Source organism: Rana temporaria, chromosome 9 (genome assembly GCF_905171775.1).
Source record: "Rana temporaria chromosome 9, aRanTem1.1, whole genome shotgun sequence".
Taxonomy (NCBI): Eukaryota; Metazoa; Chordata; class Amphibia; order Anura; family Ranidae; genus Rana; species Rana temporaria.
In genome coordinates this window covers 18,177,065-18,201,993 of record NC_053497.1, presented here as the reverse complement: position 1 = coordinate 18,201,993, position 24,929 = coordinate 18,177,065, and the positions used below count along the sequence as shown (strand labels likewise).

The 24,929-nt window shown below is 40.6% G+C and overlaps 1 protein-coding gene across 8 annotated transcripts in view; it reads left to right on the top strand.

Annotated features, from left to right (window-relative positions):
- ATP2B3 (ATPase plasma membrane Ca2+ transporting 3) overlaps nucleotides 1-24,929 on the top strand; it is a 436,284-nt gene that overhangs the window by 395,073 nt on the left and 16,282 nt on the right. For 4 of the 8 annotated variants that reach the window (XM_040322884.1, XM_040322883.1, XM_040322882.1 and 1 more), the window contains one exon: nucleotides 9,168-9,350. In XM_040322884.1, coding sequence (XP_040178818.1) covers nucleotides 9,168-9,350 — 183 coding nt within the window. Of the gene's footprint in view, nucleotides 1-9,167; nucleotides 9,351-9,521; nucleotides 9,646-17,613; nucleotides 17,768-24,929 lie in introns of those variants that run through there. The other 4 variants (XM_040322885.1, XM_040322888.1, XM_040322887.1 and 1 more) reach the window with 2 other exon arrangements.

Genomic DNA, 24,929 nt, shown 5'->3' with positions numbered 1-24,929 from the left:
GGCCATCTTAAGTGTGGGCATCATGAAGCCAGACTGTATGACTTCCTGGATTTCAGCCTTGCAGATCTAGCACATGCTCAGTGCTGCACAAGCAGTGTCAGATCAGGTTTCAGCACCTGTGCTGTCCAAGTCACATGATTCTTTGAGACTGGGGAGTGCACAGACTCCTGGAAAGTTACACCCACTACATTCCCAGGAGTCTGTGCGGTGTAGGTTAGGAAGCATTAAGCACCTAGGTGCAGGAAGTGGGAAGATTAACTATTCTGCCTAGCAACAACACTTTAAAGGCATCTAAAAAAAAAAAAAAAAATCGTAAAGGACTAATGAATTTTTTTTAAAACTACTGATGTAATGTTATATTTATGGGTGGAACTCCACTTTAAGCCTGTGATACACTCCTTTAATTTCTACTCAATTAGCTGGCATTTGAGCTGTAGGTGGCCCTGTGGACACCACCTGGCTCAAAAAACTCAATATTTCAATCAACTTTTGGAGAAGACAGAAAATTGTTGGCCAAACTGTGACTGCATCTTATTGAATTGGGTATTCAGCTGCTGAATACAATAGCCAGCAGGGGGGATTCCTTTTATCCATCACTGTTTAGCTGGATGGAAGAATCAATTAATTTATCTTGTTTAGTCCTGCTAGCTTTATCCTGACTTGTTTTGCACTGTGCCTCTGTGTAGAGTTAGCCATCTTGGTAGAGGAGCAGGGCTTTGCTTTCGAATGTCAGATATGCTCCCTCAATGGATGGAAATCTGATGACTGAGGGAATATTTAAGAAGGGGCAGGAAAGATCGAGCAGATACAGATTCAGAGAATGGATGAAGCAGGAGCAGGGAGATCCTTGCACTGCAGGTCCAGCTTACTCTTCAGCAAGGAGAACAATGAGCAACAACGGAGACATCACCAAATATTAATCTGAATCTGAGACTTAGGCCCCTTTCACATGGGAAGGGCTCTGCTACGATCAGCAGGGGACTGCCAGCTGATCCCCTGCTGATCAGAGCAAAGCGGGCAGATGATAGGTCCGTGTCTGCTCAGTTTATGCAGAGTGGACATGGACCGAGCCCGCTCTGCTCTATCTATGGCCTGGTGTAAACTGACTCTGGTTGTCTGTTTAGACCCAATCACCCTCTCATATGATCCACCTAGATGGAGGGGGCCGATTTCCCCCCCCCCCCTTTTTTTGCAGGGGGGAATCGGCCTTTTCTTTTTTTTGCAGAATAGATCGAATTGGAGGTAGGTGGATGTAAACAGTCAAACACAAGTCTGTTTACAACCACCGGTCCATAAGGGTGAATTGAAGGTCTGATCAGGTCCGCCTGAAAAATCTGAAAGGCAGACCTGATCGGACCCGTCATGTAAAAGGGGCCTAACAGTCGGAGGCGACCGTGCTTTAGATGATCTCACAACCCAGATATACAGCTACTGTATGAGGCTCACAGCATAGGAAGTGCATTTCTATTTTTCAGGAGGAGGTCAAATCAAAACTTAGACTTTTTCCGGGATCGGATTAGGCACAATTAACATTTCTAGATGTTCACAATAAAATAGTATGCTTAAAGTGGACCTGAATAAAAAAAAATTTAAAAGAAGATCTGCTAAGTATGCTAACATGTCCTCTTTGCCAGTGCTACTGGATGTTTTTATAGCATACCACAAGCACTTTTTAGCATGTCTTAAATGTTGCCACAGCTTGATGAATAAGGGCCTATGTCCTAACAAACAGGGTTTATGATTTGTTACACCAACAATTGTAGCACACATTAACCTATACAGTAATAGGCTAACTTCCCTTACAGGTGAATCATGTTATAAGATTTCCATTTAGATTTTCTTGAGACACCAATCTTATGTAATTGCCGTGATTGGAACACCAATATTTACATAGATGAGCCAAAATACCATGGGGCAGATCCACAGAGCGAGTACGCCGGCGTATCTACTGATACGCCGGCGTACTTTCAAATTACCCGCGTCGTATCTTTAGTTTGAATCCTCAAACCAAGATACGACGGCATCTGGGTTAGATCCGACAGGCGTACGGCTTCGTACGCCTTCGGATCGTAGATGCAATACTTCGGCGTCCGCTGGGTGTAGTTTGCGTCAATTTCCGCGTCGGGTATGCAAATGAGCTATTTCCGACGATCCACGAACGTACGCGTGGCCGTCGCATTCTTTTACATCGTCTCTAGTCGGCTTTTTCCGGCGTATAGTTAAAGCTGGTGTTTTGCGGCGTATAGTTAGATTTGCCATGTTAAGTACAGCCGTCGTTCCCGCGTTTAATTTGAATTTAATTTTTTTTGCGTAAGTCGTCCGTGAATCGGGATGGACGTAAGTCACGTCTATGTTAAAAAAAATTACGTCTTAGCGACGTCATTTAGCGCAATGCACGGCGGGAAATTTCGGGACGGCGCATGCGCAGTTCATTCGGCGCAGGACGCGCTTCATTTAAATGAAACGCGCCCCCTAATCGGCGATTTGAATTCCGCCGTCAGAGATAGACTACGCCGCCGTAACTTACTGCGCAAAATCTTTAAGGATTCGATTTAAAGCCAGGTAAGGTACGGCGGCGTAGCGTATCCCTGATACGCTGCGCGGGTGCAGATCTCTGTGGATCTGCCCCCATGTTTTTCAGCCTTTACTACCTATGAAATGTGTTCCTTGACTGGAAGGATGGAAGCATGGATCTACTTATGAACACACCTGAAGAACCCTTTTATGACCTGGTCATCCTGGAAGACCTGACCATAAACAGCACAGCATAGTTCTCTCCGTATATTTTTTCTTGATCAAAATAACTTTATTACCCCTTAAAGTTTACATAAATCCATTTTCTTTTTGGTAGGGTAAGGGATAGTTAATACCGCTGTCAGTGTTTTTGTTGTCTCTGGATTTTGTAACCAGGAACAATGGAGAGGGTAAATCTTTCCAGTGGGGCAGCAGTGAAAACCTGGCTGGGGTTTTACACTTCCATACTAAAGTTATACAAAAGTTTGGATTTATATACACACGATAGAATCCATCCGCTGAAAAATCCCAGCGAATGGGTTTCAGCGGATAGATCCTATGGTGTGTACACTCCAGCGGATCTGTTTCCGCGGATATTTATCCCCTGGGATGGATTTCCAGCGGATAAATATTTGATGACATGCTATCAAATCTATCCGCTGGAATCCATCCCAACGGATGGATCCGCTGGTCTGTACAGACTCACCGGATCCATCCGTCCGAAGGGATCCCCCGCATGCATTGTAATGATTCGACGCATGCGTGGAATTCCTTATATGACAGCGTCGCGCACGTCGCCGCGTCATAATCGCGGTGACGGCGCGACACGTCATCGCCAGAGGATTTCGGCGCGGATTTCGATTCGATGGTGAGTACACTCCATCGCATAGAAATCCGCGCAAATCCTCGAGAGGATTTATCCGCGGATACGGTCCGCTGGACCGTATCCGCGGATAAATCCTCTCGCGTGTATGGGGCCTTAGTTATGGGTTTTGAAGAAGAGACATGTTCAGAGCAAACAACAAGAGTTGACTTATTCCATTTTACCAATTCTATCAATGGTTCCAATGTTCGAAATAGGTATAGAGGCACTCATGGGTCTTGTAGCAGACATAGTAGACAACAACAGCATTTTTCAATGAAGCTCAAGTCTTGAAGTCTCGAAACATTGAGAATAAAATGGTTTTGCTTTAAATTATCTCTACTGCAAGTCTCATGAGTGCCTCTATACCTGTTTTGGATTTGTATGAACTTGTTGGTGAGTACCAGGGCATTTTAGACAGTTGTCTTCAGAACATGTTGGAACCATTGGAAGATTTCTCCTCACCTCCTGTCCCTGTGACAACTCTAATGACCTGTACAGACGATTGGATTTTCCATCAAAAAAAGTTGGATGTGAGCTTTTGGTCAGAAATTCCGACCATGTGTATGCTCCATCCAACATTTTCTGTAAGAATTTCCGCCAGCAAAAGATTGAGAACAGGTTCTCTATTTTTCAGACAGAAAAAGTTCTTGTCGGAAAATCTGCTCGTCTGTATGCAATCCCGACGCATGCTCAGAATAAAGCAGAAGAGCCGATTGAACTTCATTGATCTCGGCTTGTCGTACGTCTTGTACATCACCGCGTTCTTGACGGTCGGAATTTCAGACAATATTTGTGTGACTGTGTCTATGCAACACAAGTTTGAGCCAACATTCGGTCAGAAAAAATCCACAGTTTTCTTGTCGGAATTTCCGATTGTGTGTATGGGGCATAACATTGAGGATTTCTCACCACAGTCAATCTTAAAAGCCATGGTCACCAGAACCAATAATGAGGGTAAAATCTTCCCAGTGGGACAGCGATGAAAACCTGGCTGGGATTTTTACTCTAAATTTTAAAAAAACGTTTTGGATTTACATACACTTGGTTCTTCGCTTTAAAGAGGAGAAATGTTTAGAGCAACCAACAGGATCTGACTTTTATTATATTTTACCAATTACATCCAGGAATTGAAAAAAATATTTTGGCTGTAAATAAAGGATAAGGCTTTTGGAGCACTACATGTAACTAAATGTTCCCGTGGGGCCCCTTTCCCACTTGTACGACCTGAAAGTCGAATGACTTGAAGCAATGCCTGTGTAATCTTGAGGTCTGTGGACCTCAAGTCGCATTAAAGATGGACCAAAATAGTGCAGGGACTACTTTGAAGTCCCTGCGACTTAAAGTCGCACAGATATGAACGGTACTCTTTAGAAATCATAGGGAAATGACTTGTCATGCGACTTTACAGTCCCAAGTCACAGGACAAGTCGCACAAGTGTGAAAGAGCCTTAGACCTCGTACACATGATAGGATAGCCAGAGGACAACGGTCTGAAGGACCGTTTTCATCGGTCAAAACCGATCGTGTGTGGGCCCCATAGGTTATTTAACCTTCGGTTAAAAAACTAGGAACTTGCTTTAAAATGTAACCGATGGACGCCTAACCGATAGGTCAAAACCAATTGTTAGTATGCAAAAGCATTGGTTAAAAACCTGCGCATGCTCAGAATCAAGTCGACGCATGCTTGGAAGCATTGAACTTCCTTTTTTTCAGCACGTCATTGTGTTTTACGTCACCGCGTTCTGACACGATCGATTATTTAACCTATGGTGTGTAGGCGTGACGCACCATCAGTCCGCTTCATCGGTTAACCTAAGACAACAGTCCTTCAGACAGTTGTCCTCTGGCTATCCTATCGTGTGTACGAGGCCTTAGAGTTGATTTTATCCATCATATCAATTCTTCCATTGGTTCCAATGTTGAAAAAAGCGGGTTTGCCATTAGCATTCTTCTATCAAACTAATTTCCAAGGTCCTAGGTCCTCACCAGACAGCTGAAGTTATTAGTTGTCTCAGTGGTCTACAGGACAGCTATAGAGTAGACATGTGCACACTGAAATATATTGTTTCCGAATTTCGTTTTTGTCCAAAAAATACATTTATTTAATTACGCCTGAAATTTGTTTTTATTTATTTTTTTTCGTTAAAAAATGCATTCGTCCGAAAATCCGAATGAATTAAGGTTGAATCTGTCAATTGAAGGCTTATGGCAGGGGTCTCCAAACTTTTTACTTCGAGGGCCACATTCTATATTATACACATATTCGCGGGCCGGAAAAATCATTCATAAATAAATCCACAGTAAAAGAGTGAAATATAATTTGACTTACTGCTGACAGCAGGACTGCATGGTGCTCCTGTATCCTTTGCTGGCACCTAAACGCTGGAGCATCATGCAGTGGGGCTAAACTTCCAGTGTGCATGAGGCTTTACATGCGTTTCCCCATCGTGTTCCCCTTACATCTGTGTCGCCATCATTTTCTCCAAACATCCATGTCCCCATCATGTTCCCCTTTAAATCCGTGTCCCCATCATGTTCCCCCTAAATCCGTGTCCCCATCATGTTCCCCCTAAATCCGTGTCCCCATCATGTTCCCCCTAAATCCGTGTCCCCATCATGTTCCCCCTAAATCCGTGACCCCATCATGTTCCCCCTAAATCCGTGTCCCCATCATGTTCCCCCTAAATCCGTGTCCCCATCATGTTCCCCCTAAATCCGTGTCCCCATCATGTTCCCCTTAAATCCGTGTCCCCATCATGTTCCCCTTAAATCCGTGTCCCCATCATGTTCCCCTTAAATCCGTGTCCCCATCATGTTCCCCAAACATCTGTGTCCCCATCATGTTCCCCAAACATCTGTGTCCCCATCATGTTTCCCAAACATCTGTGTCCCCATCATGTTCCCCAAACATCTGTGTCCCCATCATGTTCCCCAAACATCTGTGTCCCCATCATGTTCCCCAAACATCTGTGTCCCCATCATGTTTCCCAAACATCTGTGTCCCCATCATGTTTCCCAAACATCTGTGTCCCCATCATGTTTCCCAAACATCTGTGTCCCCATCATGTTTCCCAAACATCTGTGTCCCCATCATGTTTCCCAAACATCTGTGTCCCCATCATGTTTCCCAAACATCTGTGTCCCCATCATGTTTCCCAAACATCTGTGTCCCCATCATGTTTCCCAAACATCTGTGTCCCCATCATGTTTCCCAAACATCTGTGTCCCCATCATGTTTCCCAAACATCTGTGTCCCCATCATGTTCCCCAAACATCTGTGTCCCCATCATGTTTCCCAAACATCTGTGTCCCCATCATGTTCCCCAAACATCTGTGTCCCCATCATGTTCCCCTTAAATCCGTGTCCCCATCATGTTCCCCAAACATCTGTGTCCCCATCATGTTTCCCAAACATCTGTGTCCCCATCATGTTCCCCAAACATCTGTCTCCCCATCATGTTCCCCAAACATCTGTGTCCCCATCATGTTTCCCAAACATCTGTGTCCCCATCATGTTCCCCAAACATCTGTGTCCCCATCATGTTCCCCAAACATCTGTGTCCCCATCATGTTCCCCTTTAATCCGTGTCCCCATCATGTTCCCCTTTAATCCGTGTCCCCATCATGTTCCCCTTAAATCCGTGTCCCCATCATGTTCCCCTTAAATCCGTGTCCCCATCATGTTCCCCTTAAATCCGTGTCCCCATCATGTTCCCCTTAAATCCGTGTCCCCATCATGTTCCCCTTAAATCCGTGTCCCCATCATGTTCCCCAAACATCTGTGTCCCCATCATGTTCCCCTTAAATCCGTGTCCCCATCATGTTCCCCTTAAATCCGTGTCCCCATCATGTTCCCCAAACATCTGTGTCCCCATCATTTTCCCCAAACATCCGTGTTCCCCTTACATCAGTATCCCCAACATTTTCCCCATCATTTTGTGTTCCCATCATTCATCAGTCTCCCTGCATCCCCCATCAGCCCCCACATTTGAGTCTCCATCAGAGCCATCAGGCCCCCCCCCCCCCCCCCCTCACCACACACACACACGTTTGTCTCCCAATCAGCCCTCCCCCAGATGTCTGTGTCCTCATAAGAGCCATTAGCTCCCCCCTTCCAATTTCTGTGTCCCCATCCAGAGCCATTCAACTCACCCCCCACATGTGTAACCATCACAGCCCCCCTCCTTGCATGTGTACTTGATTCATACCAGCGCGTCTCGGACGTTACACTGGCTGTGCTGACCTGCTGCACCTCCCGACCCCCACCCCTCTGGTATTACACGCTGGTTAACAGCGAGGCAGGAGGCGGGACCCGGGAGGTGGCAACAGGTCTGCATTAAAGCACCTCATTGGCTGCTAGGATGCCGGGGTCCCAGCAGCCAAGACAGAGAGACGCCGGGAGAGATTGCGGGACCTGCGCTGCATATTGCCGGGGTGAATATGCAGCGCAGGTTCCACAACTGACAGGAGGACTAAGGACTCCAGCTGCGGGCCGTAATAAATGGCCTGGCGGGCCGGATGTGGCCCGCGGGCCGTACTTTGGAGACCCCTGGCTTATGGTGTCTTTCGAATGTTCCAAGAAGATTTGACAAAGCAGCTAAACTGTACGACACCGCAATCGTACATTTTCGGTAGAATGCTCCACCCACAAGCTATAGTAGAATTCTAATGTTGTATGACTAGTAATAATTATATTTATTAATTATTATTACTAGTCAACCAACATTAGAATTCTTCTATAGCCTATAGGCGGAGCATTTGACCATAAATGTCCGTTCGTGGCGATCATATGTTTTTAGCTGCTTCGTCGAATTCTCATTTCTCTATAATGTCAAATCTTTTCTCTCTATGTCGAATATTTTCTCTCTCTGTCAAATCTTTTCTCTCTATGTGGAATAATCTCAGACTAATAGAGTTAGGTTATCCACATAGAACCGCAGATTCAATAGACACCGTCATGTTGAATCTTCTATCTATATCGAACTGTTGTCCCAACAAAATGAAAGTAAAGCATTTTTTTTGTGAGATCTTTCGGAATTCGGATTATGCACATTCGTTATTGTTTGTTAAAACGAATGCGAAATTCCCCGAACTTCGGACAAAAATGCATTTGGACAAAAACGAATGCACATGTCTACTATAGAGTGTTAATTTACTCATGGGAGACACAGGGGTCCAATTCCTTCCCTACTCTATCCAGGAATTAAAAAAAATGAAGGAAAAGGATATTGGAGCCCTAGGTGTACCTGAATGTTCCAATAAAAGTTGACTTTATCCTTCTTACCAATGTTTCCAATAGTTCCAATGTTGAGAAATAACGGGGTTGCCCTTGGCATCTGTGCCTTACAAACTTTCTTCTAACTAACTCATTCCCACCAGACAGTTAAAGTTACTTGTTGTCTACTTGTTGTCTCAGTGGTCACCAGGAAATATATACTTTCATGGGAGACACAGAGTTTCAATGCATTTCCTACTCTATCCAGGAATTAAAAAGTAAATACAAATATTTCAATGGTTCCAATTATCAGAATACCGGGATTGCCCTTGGCATCTGTGCCTTACAAACTTTCTTCTAACTAACTCATTCCTACGGTCCCCACCAGACAGATAAAGTTACTTGTTGTCTCAGTGGTTGCCAGGAAAGATATGGGATATTCATGGGAGACACAGAGTTTCAACGCCTTTCCTACTCAATCAAGGAATTAAAAAATAAATAAAAATATTTCAATGGTTCCAATGTTGAGAATTGCCCTTGGCATCTGTACTTGACAATCTTTCTCTTATCTAGGTCATTGCCACCATCCCCACCAGCCATCTTAAGTGTTTGAAGGAAGCGGGGCACGGGCCAGGCAAAGATGAAATGACAGACGAGGAGAACGCTGAGGATGAAGACGAAATTGATCACGCCGAGAGAGAGCTCCGCAGGGGTCAGATCCTATGGTTTCGCGGGCTGAACCGTATCCAGACACAGGTATGGCTTTCAAACATTTGTCGGTGATGGCTAATGATTGTGGATGAAGATCTCAGGGGATCAGTACTGCATGCCTCTGTCGAAGTCGGTTCAGAACAATTGAGCTATAAACCCCGTGCATGCATTAATAATCCAAATGTTTTGTTTTGATAACTTTTCTCTTCTATCCAGGTTGGCCAACAAATGCAGCAAGACGCTTGATTAGATAACAGAGAAACCATCTCCTCTTCCCTTCTGTATTGTTTAAAGGGAATCTATCATGGGTTTAAATAAGTTATTCATATGTAGCAGCATATTGCAAACTGATTGAGCTAGGTCACTGAAAATGATGTTACCTTTTTATCAAGTAGGAACATTAAAAATTGTTTTTTTGGAGCCTGTGATTTTTTATTTTTTTTGTTGACAACCAAAGTTGAACAGGCTTATACAAAGAAGCTTCTAAAAAGGACAATTATGCTTTAATATTCACTATATTACCAAAAGTATTGGGACACCTGTCTTAACACACACATGAACTTTAATGGCATCCCAGTCTTAGTCCGTAGGGTTCAATATTGAGTTGGCCCACCCTTTGCAGCTATAACAGCTTCAACTCTTCTGGGAAGGCTGTCCACAAGGTTTAGGAGTGTGTCTATGGGAATGTTTGACCATTCTTCCAGAAGCGCATTTGTGAGGTCAGGCACTGATGTAGATGAGAAGGCCTGGCTCGCAGTATCCACTCTAATTTATTCCAAAGGCGTTCTATTGGGTTGAGGTCAGGCCAGTCAAGATCCTCCACCCCAAACTTGTTCATCCATGTCTTTATGGACCTTGCTTTGTGCACTGGTGCGCAATCATGTTGGAACAGAAAGGGGCCATCCCCAAACTGTTCCCTCAAAGTTGGTAGCATTAAATTGTCCAAAATGCCTTGGCATGCTGACTTGACTGGCCTGCACAGAGTCCCGACCTCAACTCAATACAACACCTTTGGGATGAATTAGAGCGGAGACTGCGAGTCAGGCCTTCTCATCCAACATTAGTGCCTGACCTCACAAATGCACTTCTGGAAGAATGGCCAAACATTCCCATAGACCAGGGCCTCCAGCTGTTGCGAAACTTCAAGCCCCATGAGGCATTGCAAGGCTGACCGTTACAAGCATGACTCGCACAGGCAGAGGCATGATGGGACTCGTAGTTTGGCAACAAGCTGGTAAGATAGCGCAATTCTCCTTTGCAGCAGTCTGTGATTGCCTGTGTCCCAAGGGTTGCAGGTTTGATCCTGGCGGGGTCCACTCAGCCTTTCATCCTTCCGAGGTCGGTAAAATGAGTACCATTGAGTTGGGTAATAATGACAACCATTATCAGCGCTTAGACACATCGGCAACAGTGTAATTGGCGCTATATAAGTGTAAGCATTATTATTATTATTATTATTATTATTAACAGCTGGAGGGTCGCCAGTTTGCGACCCCTGCCATAGACACACTCCTAAACCTTGTGGACAGCATTCCCAGAAGATGTTATAGCTGCAAAGGGTGGGCCAACTCAATATTGAACCCTACGGACTAAGACTGTCATTAAAGCGGGGGTTCACCTTAAAAACTATTTTTTAACATTACAATGAGCTCACTCTGTACATTGACACTATGCCGAAATGTTTTATTTTTTTTGCTGTACATACCTTCGTACAGCTATTTTCACCCACGGCTTCCGGGTAGTAAGTCCCTCGGGACTGGGCGTTCCTATCCAGCAGGTGATTGACGTGATGACAAAAACTAGCTCCTCCCGTCGCATAAGGAGCGTCATGAGTTGCCAAAAAGTCGAACGTCGGTGCGCAGGCGCCGTATAGCGCCATAAACCGCCGTTCGGCTTCTTTCGCCAACTCGTGATGCTCCTTATGCGACGGGGGGAGCTAGTTTTTGTCATCACGTCAATCACCTGCTGGATAGGAACGCCCAGTCCCGAGGGACTCACTACCCGGAAGCCATGGGTGAAAATAGCTGTACAAAGGTATGTACAGCAAAAAAAAAAAAAAAATCGGCATAGTGTCAATTTAGAGAGTGAGCTCATTGTAATGTTAGAAAATAGTTTTAGGGTGAACCCCCGCTTTAAAGTTTATGTGCGTGTAAAGGCAGGCGTCCCAATACTTTTAGTAATATAGTGTAAGTTGTTCTTTAAGGAATCCCCCCACCCCTTTAAGTCTAGCCTGCTTGCCCGTGACCTTCACTGTGTGGCCCTACTCAGCACTGCACGGCTGCTCCTCCAAAAACTTCCCCACCAGGTACTCTTAGCAAGCATGTGCGCCATGGTCCTGTATGTTTCTATGGCAGAGCCCTACTCACGACTTTCTCCAGTGGTCCAGCGGTGTGCTGCTCTCCCATTAGAAGGAACAGGGCCATGACACGCATTGGCAGAGGTCATGGATGTTTTCAGAGGACTGGGTCTCTTTAAAGCAGAGGTTCACCCTAAAAACATGTATATAACATTACATTCTGCATACTTCCAACATTTACAGTATGCTGTTTTTTTTTTTTTTTTTGCTGTACATACCGTATTATTGCTATTTTCCACCCAGCTTCCGAGTTCTCACTCCCGCGGGAGTAGGCGTTCCTATGCAGAGGCGCAGTGTCATGTGGGACTTCGCCCAGATGATTGACGTCTTGAGAAAAACTTCCCCTCGGCGGATAAGGCGTGTCACGAGTTTCAGAAAGTAGCCGAACTGCGAGTCGGCTCTATATGGCGCTAAACGGCGCCTGCGCACCGACTAGGAGCCGTGTAGAGCTGACTGCACAGGCGCCGTATAGAGCCGACTCGCAGTTCGGCTACTTTCGGAAACTCGTGACTCGCCTTGTCCGCCGAGGGGACGTTTTTCTCAAGACGTCAATCATCTGGGCGAAGTCCCACATGACACTGCGCCTCTTCTTAGGAACGCCTACTCCCGCGGGAGTGTGTACTCGGAAGCCGGGTGGGAAATAGCAATAATACGGTATGTACAGCAAAAAAAAAAACAGCATACTGTAAATGTTGGAAGTATGCAGAATGTAATGTTATATACATGTTTTTAGGGTGAACCTCCGCTTTAACTCCTGATTGGAAAAGGTTTCTAGAACATTGGTTCAAGGCTTATTGAGGATGCCCAGTAGATATAAGATCATTGGCTTTCTGTAAAAAAAAAACAGCCAGTATAATGATAGTTTGCCTCAGTTATAATAAATGATGCCTTCTGGATAACATCTGTGATGAAGTGCAATTACTCATATAATAGCCATTTAGATTTATTATTTTACTAGTCTGATATCAGAGAAAGTCTCATTCGATTTGTGGCTTTATTGGGTAAGTCTAATAGGGATCATCAGGTTTAAAAAAAAAAAACTCTTGATAGGTCCTCATAAATTATAAATGTACTTCATTTCCTTATTTGGATAAAAAGATGCAAAGAGTAACTCCACTTATAGCAAGTAATAAAAAAATAATAATACAGCATGGCTTGGGTAGCGATTGCATTTGTTATAATTTAATGTTATTAAAAATAACCTTTCCTTTTCATTTTGCAGCTCCTATAAAATCCAATATAATATGGCAACCTGGAGGCGGTCTGTACACCACCGTTATACAGAACGCCCCCAGAAATGTCATTTCCTGCTTCTGTGATTGGCTCACTGATATTCACAAAGGTCTGTGCTAAGATACAAGTCAGATTTTAGGCGTGGGATTTTTAGTTTTAGTGACATACTCCCCCTGTCTAAATATTTTTTAAAGAGATTCAAATACTACAGCTTGCCTTAATAGACCACTGAGAGTGCACCAGCTAATTATAATGAACCAGACACCCCTTCCCTTCCCCATTCACAATCAGTTTGTGATCAGTCTGATGAATGTATGTGTGTGTATTAACCCCCTCAGTGATCATTTTCCAGTGTACGTGTATTAACCCCTTAGTTATTAGCCTCCAGTGTGTGCAAAATCTCTTGGTGCCCAGTCTTTAGTATATGAGCATTACCCATCAGTGGCCAGTCTCCAGTATACAGTGCCTTGAAAAAGTATTCATACCTCCTTGACATTTTCCACATTTTATGTTACAGCGAAAAATTTTAAGTTTATTTTGGGGGATTTTATGCCCCTAAAATTGGCAGTGTAGGACTGACTGGAGACTCCATAGCACAGAGTGGTGGATCAGCAAATTGACGCCCCTAAAATTGGCAGATTCGGCTGTTTCTCTTTACTACCACAGAGATCAATGGCACAGGCCACAGGGGAAGGGAAACATGAATGTCTTGTTTGCAGGGGGGAAAATGATTATAAATTTTGAATTTAAAAAATATCTTGGGTATGAAATACAGAACAGCTGCTATGACCCAAAAATAAATATGGGTTGAAGGTCTAGGTGATGTGCACATTGATTTCTGAAACCTTGCTATGAAGATCCACCAATAGAACATTTTCTAATACTGTATGCAGCCAAATCATTTCTCATCTAAGCTGACTGATCATTATGCAAGACAAAGTTACGGTTTTATTGTAACCCACAGTAGGTAGATTAACATCCACCTGGCTCTGCCCCAAGTTTAAACTACATTCCCCTCTTTGAAAGCTAAACGCAAAGCACACTGTGCACAGCTACTGTCACCCCAGGTTCCCAATAATGACCAGTAACCAATCTGAACTGTTCCTAATAATGTGATTACTATGTCAGTAATAGTCACATGCAAATGAGGCTCCATTCACAAAACAAGCCTTCAGAGAATACTGCAGCCTGAAGATGGCATTGTGCTTTTGCTTACTACTGTAGTTGTAGGATACAATTGCAGTATTAAAACATAATATAAAATGTTATATATATATATATATATATATATATATATATACACACACACACACACACACACACACACACACACACACACACACACACACACACACACTGCTCAAAAAAACGAAAGGAACACTTTGAAAACACATCAGATCTCAAAGGGGAAAAATCTCATGCTGGATATGTATACGGATATGGATGAGGTAATGTGTTAGGAACAAAAGGATGCCACATCGCTCGATGGAAATTTAAATGATCAACCTACAGAGGGCTGAATTCAAAGACACCCCCCGAAAATCTAAGTAAAAAAAATGATGCAGCAGGCTAGTCCATTTTGCTGAGATTTCATTGCAACAACTCAGAATGATACTCAGTAGTTTGTATGCCCCCCCCCCACATGCTTGCATGCATGCCTGACAACACCGGTGCATGCTCCTAATGAGACGATGGATGGCGTCCTGGGGTATTTCCTCCTGAATCTGGACCAGGGCATCACTGAGCTAATTAACGGACTGAGGTGCAACCATGCGACGTCGGATGGACCGAAACATAATGTCCCAGAGGTGTTCTATTGGATTTAGGTCAGGCAAACGCAGGGGCCATTCAATGGTATCAATTCCTTCATCCTCCAGGAACTGACTGCGTACTCTCACCACATTAGGCTGGGCATTGTCGTACACCAGGAGGAACCCAGGACCCATTGCACCAGTGTAGGGTCTGACAATGGGTCCAAGGATTTCATCCTGATACCCAATGGCAGTCAGGGTACCATTGTCTAGCCTGTAGAGGTCTGTGCTCCCCTCCATGGATATGCCTCCCCAGACTATCACTGACCCACCACCAAACCAGTCATGCTGAACAATGTTACAGGCAGCATAACATTCTCCACGGCTTCTCCAGACCCTTTCACCTCTGTCACATATACTTAGGGTGTACCTGCTCTAATCTGTGAAAAGCACAGGGCACCAGTCTGTTTCTGATTGTGTGGTCAGAGACATTCACACCAGTTGCCTGCTGGAGGTCATGTTGTAGGGCTCATCCTGTTCTTCTTTGCACAAAGGTGCAGATACTGGTCCTGCTGATGGGCTAAGGACCGCCTGTGGCCCTGTCCAGTTTCCTGGAGTAACTACCTGTCTCCTAGAATCTCCACCATGCTCTTAAGACTGTGCTGGGAGACATAGCAAACCTTCTGGCAATGACACTTATTGATGTGCCATCCTGGAGGAGTTGGACTGCCTGTGCAACCTCTATAGTGTCCAGGTATGGCCTCATGCTTCCAGTAGTGACACTGACCCTAGCCAAATTAAACATTTGGGAAAAACAGTCAGAAAAGGAGTAGGGAAAAAACATTCCTGTTTTAAAGGTCGTCTCATTGTTGCCCATCTAGTGCAACTGTTGTTAACTGTTGTTAACACCTAAGCAGTATAAACTGAATAACAACCCCCTACAAAACCAATCAGATCAATATCCCACGAGTTTAATTAACTTGATGCTATACTCTGATTAAAAAGTATTCCTTTCATTTTTTTGAGCAGTGTGTGTATAATATATATATATCCTTAACAATATATAATTAAAGCATTTTAGGTATGCAAATTTGTTGTAGTGAAGTTAAAGTATATGTAAACTTAGCACCTAAAATATAAATGTAAACGCAATCATGCAAAACTGCAGCTTGGTCCCAAGAGTTCTAAGAAACTGTCGGACTGGGCTCTTCTAGACTCTCCCAAAGTCTAGAAGAGCTTGCCTATATTTGAAATATTCATTTTTAATGGACTGACTCATTAGGACAGACCTAATTTTGAAGTATATTTCTAGACTCTGATGCTAAACTGAACCAGAAAGTATTTTTTCTTTTTACAATTTTTTATCATAATCTTTCTTCCATTTTCTATCTACTCCACTTACCTGCTAAACTTTGAAAAAAAAGTAGGACCTGCAAAAGAAGGTATTGTATTTTCATCTGTCCTGCCACCAATTCCTCCATTCTTCACCTTCTAAAGAGCTATGACCTGCATCCTCTACTACTTACTTTGGTTTCTTCGGCTGATCCATACATCTCTACTGTGTTCGGTAGTGATGCAGGGGCCAGTGGAAGAAACCCCAACACCCAGCAGAAGGACAAGCATCCACCACAACTGGAAATGTGTTGGATGAGAAGAGTGCTGTGCAAGAGAGCAAATAACCAGGAACAGGCTATTTGAACAGCAGAGGAGAGTATAATCCTTTTCTTTTGCAGGTCCATCTTTTTGACATTTTTCAACTTGGCAACAGAATCTCTGTAATGTGCTTGTTATCACAACATTTGCTGAGAATTTGTAGAAACAACAATAATAAAGGTGTAGCAAAATTGTGACCCATTAAAATGTGACTTCTTGAGGTGGCAAGTATACAAAGGATTGCAATTTGAGGAGAAACCGAAAAAAATTATTTCAGGCTTACATAATGTGGAGGTTGTCCATATCGTCACAGGTGAAAACTGCTCTTCCCAAAAAGAAAAAAAAAATACCATATTGTTACAAACATACAAAATTAAGGACCTCACCGAAAACTTACAGTGATAAATATGAGGATAGACTGAAAGTAATTCAAAAGTGGCCAAAACTTTTTCATTAACTTACATTGATTGTTCAAATTTCACATGTTGGTACAGTAAATATTCTTCTATAGTAACTCTTCTTTGCTCTTCTTTTTTGTTGCAGGTAAATAATAGGTTCCAAGCAGAGGCAACATGCCACCATTGAGTTATTGACGAAGGAAGAGTACAGGCTGTCCAATATCCACAGAAGGCCACAGAACGATAATGGATATGACACCATTGACAAGAGCAACATTTTGTCACAACTTGTCAGTTGTGTCATCTCCATAAGCATTCTGTAGTTTTCTGTGGATGTCAGACCGCCTGTACCCCTCCTTCATCAAGAACTCAATGAAAACATATTGCTTCTGCTTGGAATCCATTATTTACCTTCAATGAAGAAGAAAAGTTACTACAGAGGAAGCGTTACTATACCAACACGTGAAATTTAAACAACCGGAGTAAGTTAATAAAAACTTTATGCCAAATTTTGCATTACTATTAGTACAGCCTTCATATAAAGCCAATTTCTTGGTTGGTTACACCATTCTTTTGATCCGTTAGTCTGGCAATCTTGCAGTGCCCTCCTCTGCTATACTGTATAAAAGAAAATTATTAGAAGATATCATTATTAAAAGAGATTGGGCAATTCATTTTACACAAAGAACATATAGAGGGCTAGCAGATGAGAGCAGTGTAAGACTGATCAAGAATGGTGCAGACAAGGTTTGGATTGGTTAAGACCATAAACACCATCCAAAACTAGACGTTACATTTTTGGATGGAGTTATTTTTTTTTTAATGGTGTTTTCTTATTTTTCCCAAAGAAGGAACATTTGAAATGAAATCGAAAAAAAAAAGAAGAAAAAAACACTATCTCATTTTCTCTCCTACAGATGGAGGTAGTGAGTACCTTCAAGAGAAGCGGTTCATTTCAGGGTGCTGTGCGTCGGCGTTCCTCGGTCCTCAGCCAACTCCATGATGTAACAAATATTTCTACCCCCACTCATGTAATTCTCTCTGCCGCCAATGCCACCAGCACTGCTGGGAGTGAGTGCGATTTCCTTACTGCTCATCAGTAACATTCTGAAACCCACCCTTTATACAAGTTATTTTATCTTATCTTTTTTGCAGTCTTGCATTTTCTGCTCACCGTGATTTTTTTTTCTTTATTTATTGCTTTGTCTAGTCTTTTTTCAGTCAAGGTGGTGTATGATTTCTAAAGCCATATTCTCATTTATTCTTCAATATTTGGTGTGCCTAGCGTACCTAATCCAGCTTTGTTTGTTTGCAATGGATTTTGTTTTCCTTATTGCTAAGTATGCTATCTGCCACAATAGCTGCTGCTGCTGCTTTCAAGAGCCTTTTCCATTTTAGTTTTTTTAGTTTAATTTGTATATTAAACCTGTAGTACCAGATAACACCAAGCACTACTTACCATGCAAACACATATACTACATCTATTTCCCATATTATTTAAGTTCAAAATATTATGGGGTGTTTCATAATGCCGAAACACAGCTGAATATAACACATATAACACATAAACATAATACAGCTACTTTTTTTTTAAATTAGAATAAAAAATGTAATATTTCCAAATATTGTTGGATACCTTGAAAAAAGACACAAGTCCGTCTAGTTAAACTAATGGAATAAGAACTGTGAAGTAATAAAATACAAAAATCAAGCCAAAATTATTTTTCGTTTTGGACAGAGTGGTTAAAATTGCTTTCAGCTTTCTTTTCTGGGTCCTTACTGGGGAGATTTTTTTCCCACTTCAATACAGAAAGCGAGTGAATTGTTTTATGAAAAATACATCTTAAAAGTTGATTGAGAGAAAGTGCAAAAATCCAGGTGTAACGGAACGCCCCAAAATCCGTTTGAGTGCTTTTGTCATATACCGCTTCCCTCCAGTCTGAATGTAAATATCAGATCTTCCAACCGCTTACAACCAATAACTAGACAGTACTCATTTTGGCTGCTGAGCGTGAACTGATTTATTTGAGATCTCACAAATATTTACATCAGGATGACAATACAAACTGTAACTAGAAACCTAATTAACATGAGCTAAATAACAAATCATTTAACCAGACTAGGTGACTCAGAGATATAACCTTTCAGGTCCTAGCCTTGTCGTCTCCTAGCTCACTACACAATATAGCAGACAATCCAAGACAGGTGGCTGATGATATCAGCATCTGGTATGAGTCCCAACAGTATGAAGGAATCACTATTTATAATATGGCATATAGGCCCTATGCAGGTTTGCCTGAGTTTGTGTGTCTTGAATCCAAAGTAACATTACTTCAAGGGTCCCCAGGAATACACCTCACAAAGAGCAGTGTTCCCTTAAAACCCAGGGCCCATAATCAGCAGGCAAGAGGCTAGCATTCAGTCCCCTCCAAAAGCCTCTGCCCTGGGTAAGTCTATCGCACCAGGTGCATGGCCATATAATCTGGCCATAGATGGATTGAATTTGGAAGGAAGATTCTTAGGAAAAGTCTTGAGAGAATTTATACGAAAATTCTCAGAACATTCGAATGTCATTTAAAAGATTTTGTTTGCTTTTAACATTTGATTTTAAAATCAATGGACAATAATAAGAGTGTATGTGGTTTTTGTTCAATAAATTGTTTGAGAAAAATGTTCCATCCTGCTCCTTATAGAATTTTCTTACGTTTGTGGTCTAAAAATGAATGTCAAATTTGACACAATAATGATTAGAAAAACTAACAAACTTTCTTAAAACATTCTTTTCCTAAGAATCCTAAGAAATCCTAAAAGTTCATTGAGGGAAAGCACCAAACACTAGGGGCCAGATTCAGAGAGATCAGCGCATCTTTAGATAGGCGTAGCGCATCTCATATGCGCTACACCGACGTAACATTGAGAGGAAAGCTGAGTATTCACAAAGCACTTGCTCCCATATTTACGCCGTAAGCCCGCCTAATTCAAACTAGCAAGGCAGTGGGCGTGTTGTATTATAATAAGGCATGACCCCATGTAAATTCATGGCCGAACGAACGGCGCATGCTCAGAATCACGTCGAATTTACTCCCTAAGATACGCCGGCTCCATTCATACGACGTGAACGTAACCTACGCCCAGCCCCATTCACGTACGACTTACGTAAACAACGTAAAATACGACGCTGTTCCCACGCCCATACTTTAACATGACTTACGCCTGCTTTATGAGGGGTAAACTTACGCCGGACGTACACCTTACGTAAATGGCGTAGCTTACTGCGACGGGCGCAAGTACGTTTGTGAATCGACGTATATAGCTCATTTACATATTCGATGCGTAAATCAACGGAAGCGCCCCTAGCAGCCAGTGTAAATATGCACCCAAGATACGACGGCGTAGGAGACTTACGTCGGTCGTATCTTGGCAAAATTCAGGCGTATCTTGTTTCCTGAATACAGCGCATAGATACAAAGGTGCATCCTTGAACTTATGCTGCGTATCAACAGATACATCGGCGTAAGTTGTCTGTGAATCCGGGCCTAGGTGTATAAATCTGGCAATGGATAGAATTTTGAACAAAAATTCCTAGGACAATTTATACGAAAATTCACAGAACATTCGAATGTCATTTGAAAAATGTTGTTTGCTTTTAACATTTGATTTTGGAATGAATGGACTTTTTTGAACAAAAAACACATACACTCTTAGAAATTAATTTGAGAAACATTTTTTATTCTGCTCCTTTAAATTTTCTTGCAGTTGCGGTCAAAAAAATTAACATCAATTCGACCCACCAGTGATTAGAAAAATGAACAAACTTTCTTAGAGCATTGTTTTTCTAAGAATTTTTGTTCGAAATTCTATCCATCTGTGGCCAACTTAAATTAAAAGACAAGTTTATTTAGAAGACACATACAATAAAACAGCCAACGTGCTTCGGAGGTTTGAAAGGTCTCCCTTCATCAAGACCTGGTTGGTTTTGCAAAAGGTGTATTTGGACAATAGAGTTGGATAATCCAGTCAATGGTTATAGCAAGCTTAAATACCTATCAACATGAGCAGGCTTGTCTTTTGTACTACAATGCATTTGAAAGCATTCTCAAAGAGTAATTCTAGATTTATTGGAATCCACCTCTTGCAGTACCTACTAAGTCCTGATGAAGGAGGACCTTTTAAACTCCTGAAAGGGGTTGGCTGTTTTACTGTATGTGTCCTCAGCATAAAATTATTTCTGGACTTCTGACCATTCATTTTTGGCACTAGCCTCTATTACATTTTAAGTTGTGTTTGAAATTCGAGACACTTTAAAGCCCTTGTTCTCTGGAGAAATGGCCAATGGGAATTCTCCAATACCGGACAAAACATTAAAAACTGCATCAACACTCAGACTATTGGCCTGAACCCCTGTTGCTATGGTCCAGGGACAGAGGTTCCAACCCTTGCCCACTCTATCTAAAACGAAAAAAAAAAAAAAATAAGACTATCATTTTTTTTATCTCAGAACCCAAGTTTATGTTAAATAATAAATTCAATTAAAAAATTTAAAATTTGTTTAAAAACTAAAACAAATCCCTTTTCTAAAAAAATATTATTTAACTACTGATTTTGTGTTTGACGTTACATTTAACAATTTGAACGTGAAATGCATTTTATGTCCTTTACAGACAATTTATTCTAAAGAAAATGGATTACACAACTAAGAAAGTTGCAGAAATGGATAAATATGGTCAGACTTAAATTTTTAAATTGTATGTTTTTTATTCATATTTTTGAAGTGCATACATATACAAATTTATATTTTGGAGTGCATAGATAATACACACCTACATACATATACACATTTATAGCATTGTCTTTGTTTTACAAACAAAATGTATTTTATCTTGTACTGCAGTTTTAATATTGAATATTTACTCTGATATAAACTAACGTGGAAACTGCCATATTACAACTGCAACAAATTCAACGAATGTTTATACAGATAGAAACTCCTGGTGCTCAATGTTATTAATTTAGTTTAAAAAAGTGCCAAATGGTTGCAAACACATGAGATAATTTCTCTGCATGACGTGCTTTGTACGCATAAAATTACATGATTTCTTCTAATGAAAATGGCAGCTAATTACACAGGAGACAAATTACAGAATGGTAAGACAAATTTTACCTGCAACAAAAATGAGCATTTTTCGAAAAGAGAATATGGCAAAACATCCTTACAAGTCTTGATATGTTCATAAAAGAGTAAACCTTCGAGTATGGGCCCAAAGTGAAAGCTGGTACATAAACATTACTTCTTCTTGCTTTTTGCAGCATATGAAGCATAGTTCCTTCTTGCGGTGAACAGCAATGAATGTTCACATCAACGGAAAAACATTAACAACACTTTCTTTCCCATCAGGATACCTTGGGAAGCCATCCAGTGCAATTGAGTCCTTGCTGAGCTATCATTTCAGGCATTTTTTTTTAAATATCATTATATTTTTTTAATTTGACAAATGATGCTACACAGTTTTCTTAAATGCAATTCCATTTTTGATGTGTTTACTGCCAGCCAATTTAACTTAAAAGCAGATTTTCTTATTGTTTGTGGCAGTTTACATCTGAAAGATCTGCATCTGAAAACAATCTAATCTTAAAGTTAAGGAGGATTTTTTAAAGTTCTATGGGAAGGTCTATACATGGACAACTCTGCTAAATTGAAAGATTTAACCCTTTTAATAAATGTTTTCAACAAATATATCAAAACTTGTATGGAAAGGTCTAAAAAAGGACAACTTTGCTAAATTTTAAGATGTAACCTTTTATTAAACAGTGTAATGCTCCAACGAAAAATGCTACAAACAACGTGGCAAAAACAAAAATCAAATTTAGAGAAGAGCAAATAAACTGTATAACTTTTATGGTACACAATGGTTATGATTTTTTATTTGAATACATTTTTGTAATATGAATTTTTAAAATGTCCACAGGTCCCTTTGTTGGTACAATAAAATATCTTGTCTATTTTTTACATTTGTCTTTGTCAAACCAAAGTGTATGCAGCCTTCGGTCTTGGTATTTTGATCCAGTTATTGTACCATTCTTTTACGTTGGTCTTTGTCAAATTTAAAGATTTAACCTTTTAGTAAATGTTTCCAACAAATAGGTAAACAGTACAGCCCCCCAACGAAAAATGCTATAAAAAATGTGGCAAACACAAATCAAATTTTGTGAAGGACAAAGAAATTGTATAACTTTTATGGTACGGAATGCTTACCGGTATATATATATATATATTTTTTAATACATTTCTGTATTATAAATTTAAAAAAGTCCATAGATTCTTTTGTTAGACAAGGTATTTTATTGTACCTTTTTTTTAATTGGTCTTTGTCAAACCAAAACGTATGCAGTCATAAGTATTTTCGATCCAGTTATTGTACCATTTTTTACATAAACATTTCCCCCAATGAAAAATGCTACAAAAAATTTGGTAAAAAAATAAAAAATAATAATTTAGTGACGGGCAAAGAAAATGTATAACTTGTATTGCTTTTTACATTACTCTTTGATGACTGTAAAAGTTTTGGTTTGACAAAGAGCAATGTAAAAAATTATCATGTTTAGTGAAGGGCAAAGAAAATGTATAACTTTTAAGTTTTTGTTTTTGCCACATTTTTTGTAGCATTTTTCATTGGGAAAGTGTACTGTTTAACTATTTGTTGAAAACATTTACTAAAATTTAAATCTTAACATTTTAATGTAATTTTTTTACAATAACTGGAGCGAAAATACTGAGACTGATGACTGTATAAGTTTTGGTTTGACAGTCCCAGTTTTTGTAACATTTTTTACATTGGTCTTTGTCAAATTTAAAGATGGAACCTTTTATTAAATGTTTCCAACAAATAGTAAACAGTAGATTTTCCCCCCCCAAAAAATGCTACAAAAGATGTGGCAAAAGCAAAAACAAAATTCAAATTTAGTGAAGGGCAAAGAAAATTTATAACTTTTATAATGTTTTACATTGGTCTTTGTCAAACCAAAACTTATGCAGCCATCAGTCTCAGTATTTTCAGTCCAGTTATTTTACATTTTTTTTTACATTGGTCTTTGTCAAATTTAAAGATTTAGAGCCAGATTCACAGAAGAAGTACGCCGGAGTATCTACTGATACTCCGGCGTACTTTCAAATTTGCCACATCGTATCTTTAGTTTGAATCCTCAAACCAAGATACGACGGTTTTTGGCTAAGATCCGACAGGCTTACGGCTTCGTACGCCTTCGGATCTTAGGCTGCAATACTTCGGCCGCGGCTGGGTGGAGTTTGCGTAGTTTTCCAGCGTCGGGTATGCAAATTAGCTTTTACGGCGATCCACGAAGCTAATTCAAATTTAGTGAAGGGCAAAGAAAATGTATAACTTTTATAATTTTTTACATTGTCTTTGTCAAACCAAAACTTATGCAGCCATCAGTCTCAGTATTTTCAGTTATTTTACCTTTTTTTTTTTTACATTGGTCTTTGTCAAATTTAAAAGATTTAACCTTTTAGTAAATGTTTTCAACAAATAGGAAAACAATGCTACAAATACTACAAAAAATGTGGCAAAAACAAAACACAAATCCAATCTAGTGAACGACAAAGAAAATGTATACCTTTTATGGTACGGAATGGTTATAATTTTTTATTTTAATACATTTTTGTATTATAAATTTGAAAATGTCCATCGGTCCCTTTTGTTAGACAAGGTATTTTATTGTACCATTTTTTTTACATTGGTCTTTGTTAAATTTAAAGATTTAACCTTTTTGTAAATTTTTCCAACTAATAGGTAAACGGTGCATTTCCCCAATGAAAGATTGCTACAAAAGACGTGGCAAAAACAAAAACAAAATTGCCAAGAATGTGGCAAAAACAAAATTCAAATTTAGTGAAGGGCCAAGAAAAATGTATATCTTTTACAATTTTTTTACATTGGTCTTTGTCAAACTAAAACGTATACAGCCATCAGTCTCGACCCAGGAAAGTTTACTAAAACAATTCTTTTATTTTCAATTTAATTAGATGGAGAAGGAAGACTGATTTTTTTTTTAATGTAATGTAGAAAGTGGACTACCATGAGTCTTTTCTCGTCTTTGTAAAATGTAATGATGTATTTACTACATCAAGTTAAGCCTGAAATGAAACCTTAACCAAGGGCTCAGAGAATTCTTTGCCTTTCATTACCAAATTTTACAGCGCAATAGCAAGCATTTC